This window comes from Ustilaginoidea virens, chromosome 1 (genome assembly GCF_000687475.1).
Source record: "Ustilaginoidea virens chromosome 1, complete sequence".
Classification (NCBI taxonomy): domain Eukaryota; kingdom Fungi; phylum Ascomycota; class Sordariomycetes; order Hypocreales; family Clavicipitaceae; genus Ustilaginoidea; species Ustilaginoidea virens.
The window spans coordinates 3,196,274-3,209,261 of record NC_057316.1 but is presented as its reverse complement, the minus strand read 5'-3'; the positions used below and the strand labels follow the sequence as shown (position 1 = coordinate 3,209,261).

Here is a 12,988-nt window from a genome sequence, read left to right as displayed (position 1 = left end):
CTCTATCTGGAGCGTTATCGGCCAAACGGTAGCAAGACAAGCTGCTGAATAGGCCGGCCGTGACCTTGACTGTTAATTCTGGATCGGCGGGAGATATCCGGATGCTTACCAAGAAGTAAGCTATTCATATTCGCAGTCTTCTTTATCACCGCCCTTCGATCCGGTGCCGTTTCCTCTTGAGCCCCTCTCCTCGCTATTCGAGGGGCGTTTACAAGACGCAAGTTTGCCTCACCACCCGAAACATTATACCGCAGTCTCAGACCCCCCCAGTAGAAAAAGGACGCCGGCAGTTGTCCGTTTAAGAGCACTTCACCTTTGCCAGTTGCGTTGACGAGGCGGGAAGCCAGGCTGTAGTGGGAGGGGGAGCTTGCTTTTGTTTCCGCGGCTTTGCCGCCCTCACTTTTCACCATGGGCAAAATCACAAAGTCCATGCAGTCCAAGCACAAGGACACACAGGTAATTTCAGAGAGCTCTCGAACCCCTCATGACTAATAAATGGGGTTTTCAAGAAAAACTATAGACGTGCCTCTGTTACTAATCGTTGCTCCGTTTAGTCTCCTTGGCTCAAATCCTTTGTCGAAACTGCATCCACGATTGAACTTCCATCCTTACCGAACCACCTAGCGTCTTTCCCCTCGCAATGGCCCTTTGGTCGGGGCGATCTTTATCACTGGATACCCCTTTTGAATCGATTTGACAGCATTTTGGAGCATTTTTGCAAGGTCTATAACCTAAACGACGGGCCCCAGTCACGCGACTTCGGCACCCACATTCTTCTCAACGAGTCTAAATCTTCGGACTTTCGCGACGAGAGAAAGTGGAGCTTGGAAGAGCTCATGGAGCTTGGTTTCTCTTCTGACGGAGACAGATTGCTTATAGAAGCTGTTCTGCGGTTTACCCGCATGCTCCTGGAACACTGCGGAAACAGAAGCATATATGCGAGTAGCGCCCACTTGAACGACCTTCTAAATACCACGTCCCTTTCAGTCTTGATTTCTACTCTCGAAGTTGGCTCCGAATTGGCACAACGATATCAGGCATCTGTCAAACGCATAGCTAATGCATCCAGGCAAATTAGCTCAGCTCTTCTAGCCAATCATTACAATATTGACCTTGACCGGGTACAGCAAATTGCTCTTCCCTTCGTCAAAACACCAAGCATCAGTCTGGGAGACCCGACGCCGTCCACGCCAGTTCCAACTAAGGGCAAGGAAAAGGGCCATGGATCCGGCAGTAGAAACTCTGCCACGACTCATGCCAACGACTTGGTTGCCGTTGCTTCCTGCGATGAAACGCGATGGCAGGGCTGGGGCGACGTCAAGGTGCACTACTACCTTCAAGATAGCCCTGCTGCTACCAATGCGTCACACGAGCCTGGCCGCTCATCAACGACGTCCACCCCAACACCTCTGCACCGCAGTCACGCAGTTGGAGGCGCCCAGCATACTCCACGAGTTCGCAATTTGGCAGGGGATGACTCCTCTCCCGTCTTGCCACGGACTCCCGCCATAGCTGATGAACAAGCATCATCCGGGCAAAAGTCGTTTGAAGTGTCCAGGTCAGTCATTACGACGACGTCAATCTACGACCTTGTGAAACGATGTCCTGCCGATATGCCGCCGACAGCAAAATACGAGCTCTTCCATCGCCTTCGAGTCGCGAAAGCGCTCACGGAGTCTCTCGAGTCCAGACAGAAATTGCTTGCTACTCGGCTCCTTGCTATTACGAACCTAGCCTATATTCACACCGAGTCGAGCTTTGTGGAGAAAATACTTCGACATGACGTCGATGAGACGAGGCGGTATCAACTAATTTACCAGCTCGCAGAATTGATACACCCTTCTGCGGACGCCAACACGAGGATTCCGCTTTGGCTGCAGACATTCTCTTTGGCTCTGCTCGAGGCCATATCTGGCTTCAGCAGCAAATGCCAAGATGTCCTGTCCGCATTGAATGCCAATGTCAACCACGGTATCTTGCTGTACGTCATTAGAAAGGCTGTGGCAGGTATGCAAGTTGACGATGCCGCCGATGCCGGATATCAGGCCACTGAAGAAGACGACTGGCGAAACAACTTATTCTCTCTGACACTTCACCTCTCGATGGCTACGAGGGCTGGTAGCGAGATGGTTTCGGCGGGTCTCATGGAAATTCTGGTCGAGATACTCAACATTCGATCACATGTTGCGCAGCGGCATCATTCCATGGTATTAGCCTTCTTGGACGGCCTGGTTTGGACCTATCAGAATGCATTCACGTCGTTCTTTAATGCAAATGGCCTTGATGCGGTAGCCCGACTTCTGGTTGATGCCGTCGTGGAAGCCCAGGAATCCTTGCGCTCGTCCAAGGGTGTCAGGCAGGACCAACAGTCGGCTGCTGTCGACTATGAGATACCATATTACCAGCAGCAAACCTTGAAATGGCTATTGAAGTTCGTTCATCACGTCATGACGAATTCCTACAGCTATGGTGGCAATACAGATCGATTGCTGCGTAACCTCGCTGAAAAATCAGATTTGCTCCAGAGTCTCCGTGCGATCATGGCAAACAAACACAGTTTTGGATCCGTGGTGTGGACAAGTTCGGTGACAATTTTGAGCGATTTTATAAACAATGATCCCACGAGCTTCGCCGCCATATCGGAATCAGGCATGATCAGGACATATTTGGAGGCAATAACAGGAGGCCCAATTCTGGAGCAGCAGCAAGGCGAAGAAGCAAGACAGAGCGAGCGGCAGCAAGAGGATGAGGCAGCTGAGTCCCCCGAGAGCTCTCTAGTGGCATCTATCGCAGATGAAGACGATCGGCCTCATCCTCCGTCTGATGAAGAGATCCGGAAAACACGAAGTAGCAAACCAGCTCAAGGTATCCTTGCATCAGCGGAGGCGATCAACATTGTCCCCCAAGTCCTGAACTCGATTTGTCTGAACCACATAGGCATGAAGATGGTGGTAGCTTCCAAAGCATTTGACAGCTTCCTCGAGATTTTCGAGAGCGCGCCGCACGTCTTTTGCATGAAAGCGGACAATGAGCTAGCTCCCAATGCCGGTGCCAACTTCGATGAGCTTGCTCGGCATCATCCACCCCTTCGGACAGCAATCTCCAACGCTGTGATTGACATGGTCGCTCGAGTGCGTTGGCTCGGCATCGAGAAGGGAACTGAATCGGATTGGGGAGCTAGACTATACGTGGTCAATAGCGAAGGACGCGTTGTCACTGCGCACCCTCATGGACGTCTCTCGGAGGCCTTGACCGAGAAATCTTCATCCGACAAGGAAGAAGCCGACGATAGACTAGACATTGACATGTCGGATATACCGGCTGGCCACTCCATTTCCGAAAAGAGCAGACCCCAAAAATTCGCCCGCCCGAAGTCGTTTACACCGTATATCCATGCTCTCGCTAATTTCTTGACTGGATACTTGTCCAATTCTCTCCTCAAAGCTAATTTTGTCAAAAAGGGTGGCATCGAATTGTTGCTTGACCTTTGTGAATCACCAAGCCTCGACGCAGCGTTCGGAGATTCCAGTGCCTCAAGAGTTCTCAATCAGGTCTTGACTCAGTTGATCGAACACTCTCCTATTCGTGGACTACCGTCACTTCTTCGTCGGGCTCAGTCAAATGTTGACATGCTGGAGCCACTAGCGTCAAAGACTGAAGCCCTACCGCCTTACTTTGGGGCCTTTTTGGTCGCAGATCTGCAATCCTGGAGCGAGAATGCCGAAACTACAGAGGTTGTATTGCGAGCCACACAAAAGATCAAGGCGCTCTTGAATGCGCAGACCTTTATCAAAATCATATCCGACTGCTTTACAACATCAAGGTCCAATTCCTTGCAGTTTTATCCAGTCAATGTGTACGATTACTATCTTAAATTGATTCAGTCTCTTGGTCCGCTGCTTCGTGGAGTCTTGGCTGAAGAGGCCGGCGAACTCTCTGTCGTCCCACAGCATTGGTCATTACGCAGACAAAGTGTATCTGGGGCCGACAATCCAACGGGTCGCGGAAGATCTAGAGTAGACGAGACTTCGATTCCGGACGTGCTGAACAGCACTACAGGTGGTTGGAGCTCTACCGGTGGAACAGATGCGTCCCCAATCGCTCAACCAACGGAAGAGGAACAATCCAGTCCTCGATTCTTGAATTACGACATGCTTCGCACATTGCTACACCCTATGATCCCGACATCTTTCCCCCTGTTCCAGTCTGTGGGCAAGGCACTATTGCCAAGACGGGAGCCCAACCACCTGGACTCATTTCCCCGCCCACGACAACTTGAAATTGCCATGGCCTTGGCCAATACCGTCCTATCTCACTTAGGCCCCTCAGTTGCGCAACCCCAGCCGACGTCCAAAGACTTTCATTACTGGATCATTATGCTTCACACCATTCATGAAATGCTGATCGACCATCCTTCGATCCGCCAGAGTGACAGGTCCACTGTGCATATTATCATGCCAGTGCTTCTAGCCTTCAAGGAGCAGGGTGGTCTCGAAGTGCTTAACACCATGTTGAGGGTGTTTGCTTCCTCAGTGGAACTTGACGCAGATAACGGCTCGGACGAGTCTTCGAGAGCTAAAGTAGCCGCGTACGGTCTAAAAAAAGTACTAGATTTACAGTATGTCCTCGTCAATGGCAAGTTCCTGTCAGAAACCTCCAATCTCTTCAACATACAGCGGCAAGCGGATCGATCACAAAATAGCCTGAACGTGTACCAGCAAATCGTTGTCGAGTTCCGCGCTGGGATCCTGCCCGCAATCATGGAGCTTTGGACTTCCAGCTTCATCGAAAAGGTCTCGGACGCCACGATCAAGAGGCTTCTCGAAATTCTCAAGTCTGTCTGTGCTGCGGATCATGAGCCACAGTCTATACCGAAAGACGGCAAAGCACCATTCAATGTCTTCAAATATAACGATGTCAGGTTCAAATGGGCCGCCTTTAGAGACGTTGCAGCTGACGCTCTAGGTTTGGGCTTTGATGAAGATCTCGTTCAGGAAGCGATATATAGAGCCAATGGCAATAGCACTGCAGCCGCCGAGTATTGCCGTGCTCACACAGATCACCTGGCTGGGTCACGGAACCCCATTCCCGTCGAGGATGCCGACGCATCTTCCCTGAAAGAAGGCTCGTCAAGGGACCCGGATGAGCCTACAAGCGCTGCTGGTATTTCGAACACGGACACGGTGATGCTGGATTCCCTGCCTGACATATCTTCTGCTGATGAGATGGTTGAGTATGTTGAAAGGCAAATCGATAATGCTCAGACCGACGACAGTTCCACCTCCGTGCCAACAGGGAAAATCGCTAATGTCCCAACAATTGGTACGGAAGATGGATCGGTTGGTCAAGATGTAGCCACCGGGTTTGCAGCTCTCAAGAAAAAGCTGGATACTATGCGAGCCGAAATTCGTGGCAACCTCATCGATCAATGTCTGGACGTCATTCGAGCTCATCCTGAGACTGCTATAGACGTCTCGGATTTGGTTTCAGCGATTATCTTGCGGAGACAAAATCATGATGCCCAGGAGGAAGTCGCCTCAACGCTGACATTCGCACTCTCTTCACTAGCTCTTGACGAGGAAGAGAAGCGGCGAAACGGAACGTGTATTGCCGCGTATGCTCACTTGCTGGCTCTTCTTCTCCAAGATGAGAAATTCTTTGAGCAAAACACAGAAATACTCGCCGATAAGGTGGACGAGTACGTTGGTTTCTTGAGAGTTCCCCTCTCGTCGGCCACTGATGAATTACCTCCATGGATACCTTACATCCTTCTCGTGCTGGAGGTGCTTCTTTGCCATGACGAGCGTCCCATCCCGGTGCAGTGGAAGCCTCCAAAATCCTTGGATGATTCGGTCGCTGAACCGGTCGTGCGAGCAGGACTGCCTCTTGTCGGGGACGACAACCGCCGCCAAATCCTAGAGTCTTTGTTGAATTTGCTGCCTCGAATTGGAAAGGAGGAATTGCTGGCTACTGCCGTTGTCCGGGTACTTGTCATCTTGACGCGGAAGCGGAGCCTTGCAAAATTAGTGGGCGAAAAGAAAAACCTGCAACGACTGTTCTTGATGGCTAAACAACTATCTGGATCGGGCTCCGAGCGTCTTAAGCAGACCAGACTAACTGCTCACGTCATTACGATACTCCGACACGTTATTGAGGACGAGGAAACTGTGAAGCAAATCATGAGCGCGGAAATACGGGCCGACTTTCCCAATCTACAGCGAAATCAACGTGGTCATCCCGATGTTCAATCATACCTGCGAGCCATGGCTCCTGTAGCCCTGCGCGCTCCTGGTTTGTTTGTTGAAGTGACCAACGAGCTTCTCATGTTCTCCAGATGGATTGCCCCTTCTGGAGACTCGAGCAGACCGCAACCCTTGGCTTGGAAGGATCAAGGAGAAGTAAATGTCAAGGCCATAGAAGCGAAACAACCGCCAGACGCATCGGCCGCCGAATGCATAAAGTCATCTACTGAACAGTTCGACAATGAAATGATTGATGCTGCAAAGCCGCAACATGATGCTAAACGCCCCGTGGTGGAGAACCCCGACGGCGTCATTCATTTCTTGCTGTGCGAACTGATCAACTATCGTGAAGTAGATGACAAGGAGCCTGGACTTGCAACTGCGACAAACCCAGCAGAGCCTTCTGTAGTAGCAGACTCGGAAGAAGCAAGCCTCGCAGACAACTCGGCGTCTGACGCAAGGGATAAGAAACAGACCAAGCCCGTCTTCAAGGCTGAAGAGCACCCGATCTTTATATATCGATGTTTCCTGCTGAATTGTTTATCCGAGCTCCTTCAAAGCTACACACGAACCAAGGTTGAATTCATCAACTTCAAACGGAGTGCGCCACCTCTGTCAACCACTACACCCATCAAGCCTAGGTCTAGCATCTTGAATTATTTGATATACGACTTATTGTGCCAAGGCAACCTGAATGGCACTACAGACACCATCGCCTCCAAGAAGAGAGCCGCAACCTCTTCGCTCACTCAGAAAGTACTCGTAGCATTGGTATCGAAGACGAGCGAGAAGGTTATTGATCGGTCTGCTGATAAATATGCTTACGATGACGAACCTGACCTGCTATTTGTCCGAAAGTTTGTCCTGGATACAGTTCTAAAAGCCTACGAGAAGGCTCCGCTTACCAACGAGCCGTTGGAGACACGCTATTCTCGAATGCAGTGCCTGGCGGAACTAATGAGCCACATGATCGGAGAAAGGGACCGGGACCAAAACTCCAATTCCAGAAGCACTGACAGCCGTCAGGCTCGTACTCAAGCCCATCTGCGTCGTCTTATGTATGAAAAGGGATATGTCGAGAAACTGACATCTTCCATCGCTGAGATTAACCTCAGTTACCCAGGCATAAAGCGTGCTATTAAGAATATACTTCGCGTTCTGAAAGTTCTGACAGGTACTGCCAAGGAGTTGAGTCATTCCAATATTTTGCCATCAGATCTAGCAGGTGAACACAGTGACGAGGATTTCGCATCGTCCTCATCCTTGTCAGACGCGGATGATGATGATAGAGAGGAGACTCCAGACTTGTATCGAAACTCTGCACTCGGCATGCTCGAGCCTCGAGGAGAAGATGACGAATCTGACGAAGGCGACGAGGATGATGATGAGGATATGTATGGGGATGAGTATGATGACGAGATGGAGTATGGGGAAGATGGCATGTCGGACGGTGAGAATGACATCAGCGATGAAGATGAGGAACTCAGCGGCATAGGAGATATCGAAGGCCTGCATGGAGAACCTGGAGTCGTCGAAGTTATTATGGATGAAGATGACGATGACGATGAAGATAGCGAAGAAGATGACGACGAAATGGACTCTGCCGATATGGAGGACCTTGATGATCGAGTCGAGATTGTCGACGAAGACGGAAACCCCCTCGAAGAAGATGGCGACTCAGGATGGGAAAGTGAGAGTGATGTTGAAGGAGAGGACGATACCGAGGAAGATGGTTTGGATTATGACGCAGACGTACAGGAAGAGGAAGGGGCTCATTTACATGGCATGGAACCAGGCGATCTTCTCGACAACATGGCTAGGGCCATGATGGGAGACGACGGTGATTACGATCCAGACATTGGACTGGACGATCACTATCTGGATGATGATCATGAGGACGGCGGTACGTTGGATATAGCTCCTTTTTTCTACTGATTGACTGACCTGTATCACCAGAAGATGATGATGACGGAGAGGAGATGGACGACGAAGAGTATATCTATGATGATGATTATCCTGGTATGTCGACTCCCTCTGCTTACTATGCAATGGCCGTTTTACTTCCTTTCGGACGGGATGGGGAAGAAGAATGCTGACGGAACTCTAGACGACGAAATACCTCAGATGCCGGCTTTGGGATGGGACGGCATGACTTCTGACGCGGACGAGAGACATAGGCAACTCTCGTTTTTTGAAGGACATAATCGCCGCTCGGTTCTGACTAGGATGGAGAACCGAAGTCCATTCCCGACCCGTTTTGCATCCGGGAACCACCGTGAACACCTAGGTGAGCATAGTTATCCCACCCAGTTCCTCCAAACAGAGCTAACTTTGATACCAGACTTTCGAAGTTATTTTTCTCGCGGTCATCGTGCTACAGGACCACAACCGAACGCCGAGGATGGCCTCAACCCGCTATTGCGCCGCAGTGACCAAGCAAATGAAACCTCCTCGCGCCATGGCAACACTCACTCGTTGGATTTCAGAATTCCACATGGCTTGCTTGGCTCGGTTCGACACAACATGGATGGCCCTATGGGTCTGCTGGGAGAACTTATGGAATTTCTGCCAATGATGAGTCGCAATGGTAACGGTCAGCAGGCTTTCCATTTCCATATTACGGCACCGGGGGGCCCTCGTGAAATGAGAGAGTTAGGCCCAACACGGTGGGTTAGAGCAGACCAACGGCGGGATGCGACGGTCCAAGAACCGCATCAAGCCGTGTCCTTCACGCCCGAATCAACCTTGGATCGCTACCAAGAGGAAGCCAGAATGATATTTGGAACGAACCACACTGCTGAGGCAGCCAAACTCGGCAATATCATTACCGCCCATCTGACTCCCTCTGCTATGAAGCTCGAGAAGAAGATCAAAGCAGAAGAGGCAGAACATCAGAGAAAAATGGATGAGGAACAGAAGAAGCGAGAAGAAGAGGAACGACTGGCCCGCGAAGAAAAGGCTGCTGAGGAAAAGGCCGAGAGAGAAAAGAGAGAGGCAGAAGAGCGGCAGGAGCACGAACGGGCCGCCCGAGACCGCATGACTGTATCCGGGACGTCTGGTACTGATGAACAACAGCAGGTTCACAATGTCGAGGGAGCGATGGAGGGAATTGAAGCAACTGAAGCTGAGAATGTCGTAACCACGTCGACATCTGCTGCTGCTGACCAACCACGGGTTATGACAACCATCAGAGGCGAAGAGGTTGACGTAACCGAGCTGGGCATCGATCCTGAGTATCTTGCAGCTTTGCCTGAGGAGTTCAGAGAAGAGGTCATTGCGCACACAGTGAGTGAGAGACGGTCTCAAGCGCGCGAGGAAGCTACTGCTGGAGAGTCGACCGAGGTATTCCAGGAATTTCTTGATGCCCTTCCGGAAGAACTACGCATGGAGATAGCTCAGCAAGAACGACAAGAAGAGCGCCGAAGGCACCGTGAGGAGAGTCGTCGCCAAGCTGCTGCTTCTTCCGGACAACCGCCAGCAGTTGAGATGGACGCTGCAAGCATTTTGCTGACCTTTCCTCCTGCCCTCCGTGAGCAAGTATTGATGGACCAAGGCGAAGACATCATGGACCAGCTCACACCAGAGATGGCCGCTCAGGCACGAGCCCTAAGCCAACAACACCCACCAGCGCCTCAACTTCAAGGCATACGATCCGTCGCTGTACCAGGACGAGGGCCGCCACCTGATGATGGTGCTGACCGCGCCGAAAAAAATCAACGGCGCACTGTGGTCCAGATGCTGGACAAGTCTGGGGTTGCAACGTTGGTGCGATTGATGTTCATCGCGCACCAAGGCTCGATTCGAGGGTATCTGTTCGCCGTGTTTGCTGACGTATGCGAAAACCGCCAAAATCGACTCGAGGTCGTTAGCACCATTCTTCAGATTCTCCAGGAAGGAAGTATGGATGTAAGCGCGGTAGAGCGCAGCTTTGGGCAGCTCTCGATCAAGGCTCGAAAACACAAGGAGCGCGACAATGAGCCCAAAACACCGCAAAGCCTTAAGAAGACTTTGACGAATCCCGGACCGATGAGTGCGATTGCTCAACCTGGCAACTCGGAAACTTCTCCCTTGCTGATCGTCCAGCAGTGTCTGGATCTTTTGGTCGATCTTTGCGCAAGAAGCCATCACATTCCTTGGCTGTTTTTGACGGAACACGAGGTTGTGGGGTCTACACTCAAGAGGGCACTGAGCCGAAAGGGCAATATTAAGGATTCAAAGTCTCATAAATACGCCATCAATTCTCTCTTGACGTTGCTGGACCGGGAGGTGGTTACGGAGAGTTCTGTTGCCATGACACACCTTGCTGATCTCCTCAACCGCGTTACACTGCCCTTGCTGAACCTGGAACGCAAACGGAAGGATCTGCAGGGTGGAGAGGTCGATAAGCCCGCGTCTACCGCGGCCGATGAGGAGCGGCAAGGGGCTACCGTCGAGCAAGCTGACGCTGCTGGTACAGCGACAGGAAACACTGCGGAACAGGTACTGGCACCGGAGCGCACAGGTGCTGAAGGCAGGGAGCCTCCCAGGGTTACCAAACACGCTGGAACCAAAGGGCCCAAGCAACTGCAACCGCCCGTCATTCCGGCACATAACCTCACGTTGGTTGTCAAAATCTTTGTTGCCAGGGAATGCAGCTCCAAGACATTCCAGAACACCATCTCAACCATCAAAAACCTGTCCGCTATTCCCGGGGCCAAAGCTGTATTCGGACAAGAACTCGTGAACCAGGCTCGACTTCTCAGCGAGAACATTGTTACAGACCTGGATGAGCTTTTGCCGCATATTGAGCAAGCAACCTCTGGAACCGAGATTCAAGGAGTCGCGCTCTTGAAGTTTTCACCAGGGGCTTCGGAACAAAACAAGCTTCTTAGAGTTTTGACTGCTTTGGATCACCTGTTTGACGGGCGCAAAAAGGGTGGCAAGGGGGAAGATGAATCGCTCAAAGAAAATGACAAGCAGCATCTTGTCACGTCTCTTTACCACAATTCCACGTTTTCCGCCATGTGGGAGAAGCTGAGTGCGTGCCTGAAAGCCATTCGTGAGCGGGAGAACATGCTCAATGTTGCCACCATTCTGCTCCCCCTGATTGAAGCACTCATGGTGGTGTGCAAGAATACCACGGCAAGCGACGACATGGTGCAGAGCCAAACGATCAAGGACATGACCCATTCCAGCCCGCCTCCGGAAGCTCGCACAGCCAGCCTATTCTTCACGTTTACAGAAGATCACCGCCGGATACTTAACGAGCTGGTGCGGCACAATCCTAAGCTGATGTCTGGAACATTCGCTCTCTTGGTTAAGAATCCAAAGGTCCTGGAGTTTGATAACAAGCGCAATTACTTCAGCCGCAGCGTCCATACTCGAAGCAGCCCAAACAGCCGCCCTTCGTACGCCCCTCTGCAGCTGTCGGTGCGTCGCGACCATGTCTTCCACGACTCATTCCGGTCGCTTTACTACAAGTCAGGCGACGAAATGAAGTTTGGTAAGCTGAACATTCGATTTCATGGCGAGGAAGGCGTCGATGCGGGCGGGGTGACTCGCGAGTGGTTCCAGGTCCTTGCTCGGCAGATGTTCGATCCAAACTATGTTCTCTTCATTCCAGTCTCGTCCGACCGTACCACCTTTCATCCGAACAAGCTCAGTGCAGTAAACCCAGAGCATCTATTGTTTTTCAAATTCATTGGGCGTATAATCGGAAAAGCGCTGTATGAGGGCCGATTGCTTGATTGCTTCTTCAGTCGAGCCGTTTATAAGCGAATTCTGGGCAAGTCCGTGTCTGTCAAGGATATGGAATCATTCGACCCGGACTATTACAAGTCCCTTTGCTGGATGCTGGACAATGACATCACGGACATAATCACCGAGACGTTTTCTGTCGAAGACGACGAATTCGGGGTGACAAAAGTCGTTGACTTGGTTCCAAGTGGACGGGAGATGGTTGTTACTGAAGAAAACAAGCACGACTATGTTCGTCTGGTTGTCGAACACAAGCTGCTTGCGTCGGTCAAGGATCAGATGGAAAGCTTCTTGAAGGGTAAGTTGAGACGCAACAGCCGCCGGCCCCTCCCGGTTTCCTCGCAGTCTGAAGCTGCCAAGGCGATACTGACGATTACCTCAGGCTTTCATGAGATTATACCGTCGGACTTGATCTCCATATTCAACGAACAGGAACTTGAACTCCTCATTTCCGGTCTCCCCGACATTGACATTGATGATTGGAAGAGCAACACAGAGTACCAGAACTACTCGCCCTCATCCCAGCAAATGCAATGGTTCTGGAGGGCAGTCAGGTCTTTTGACAAGGAAGAGCGAGCAAAACTGCTCCAGTTCGTCACGGGTACCAGCAAAGTTCCTCTCAACGGTTTCAAGGAACTGGAAGGAATGAACGGCGTAAGCCGTTTCAATATTCATCGGGATTACGGTGATAAGGATCGGTTGCCGTCTTCACACACCTGCTTCAATCGTAAGTTGTACATCCGGACAGGGCCGGCGGGTCCATGGAAAAGCGATGGAATCAGATTGACAGATCTAACTATGTGACGGGCAGAACTCGACATTCCCGAATACGAAAGCTATGACATGTTGCGGGCTCAACTCCACAAAGCCATAACACAGGGCAGCGAGTATTTCGGGTTCGCATAGACCAAGTGATGGAATCGACGCAGCGGGAGAGACGAAGGTAGAAGCATAGCTTGGCTGAACTGGCATGAGGGTGGGGGAACCGGGAGAGGATGCAATGGCAATGG

At 51.3% G+C, this 12,988-nt stretch overlaps 1 protein-coding gene across 1 annotated transcript; it reads left to right on the top strand.

Moving 5' to 3' along the window:
• Positions 1–408: 408 nt before the first annotated feature.
• On the top strand, positions 409–12,884 carry UV8b_00627 (uncharacterized protein; the record flags this gene model as incomplete). The annotated part of the gene is made up of 7 exons (XM_043138125.1): positions 409–456; positions 555–8,145; positions 8,199–8,261; positions 8,350–8,529; positions 8,584–12,276; positions 12,361–12,705; positions 12,790–12,884. The coding sequence occupies 7 exons, from the start codon at positions 409–411 to the stop codon at positions 12,882–12,884; spliced, it is 12,015 nt and encodes a 4,004-aa protein (XP_042994059.1).
• Positions 12,885–12,988: the final 104 nt, after the last annotated feature.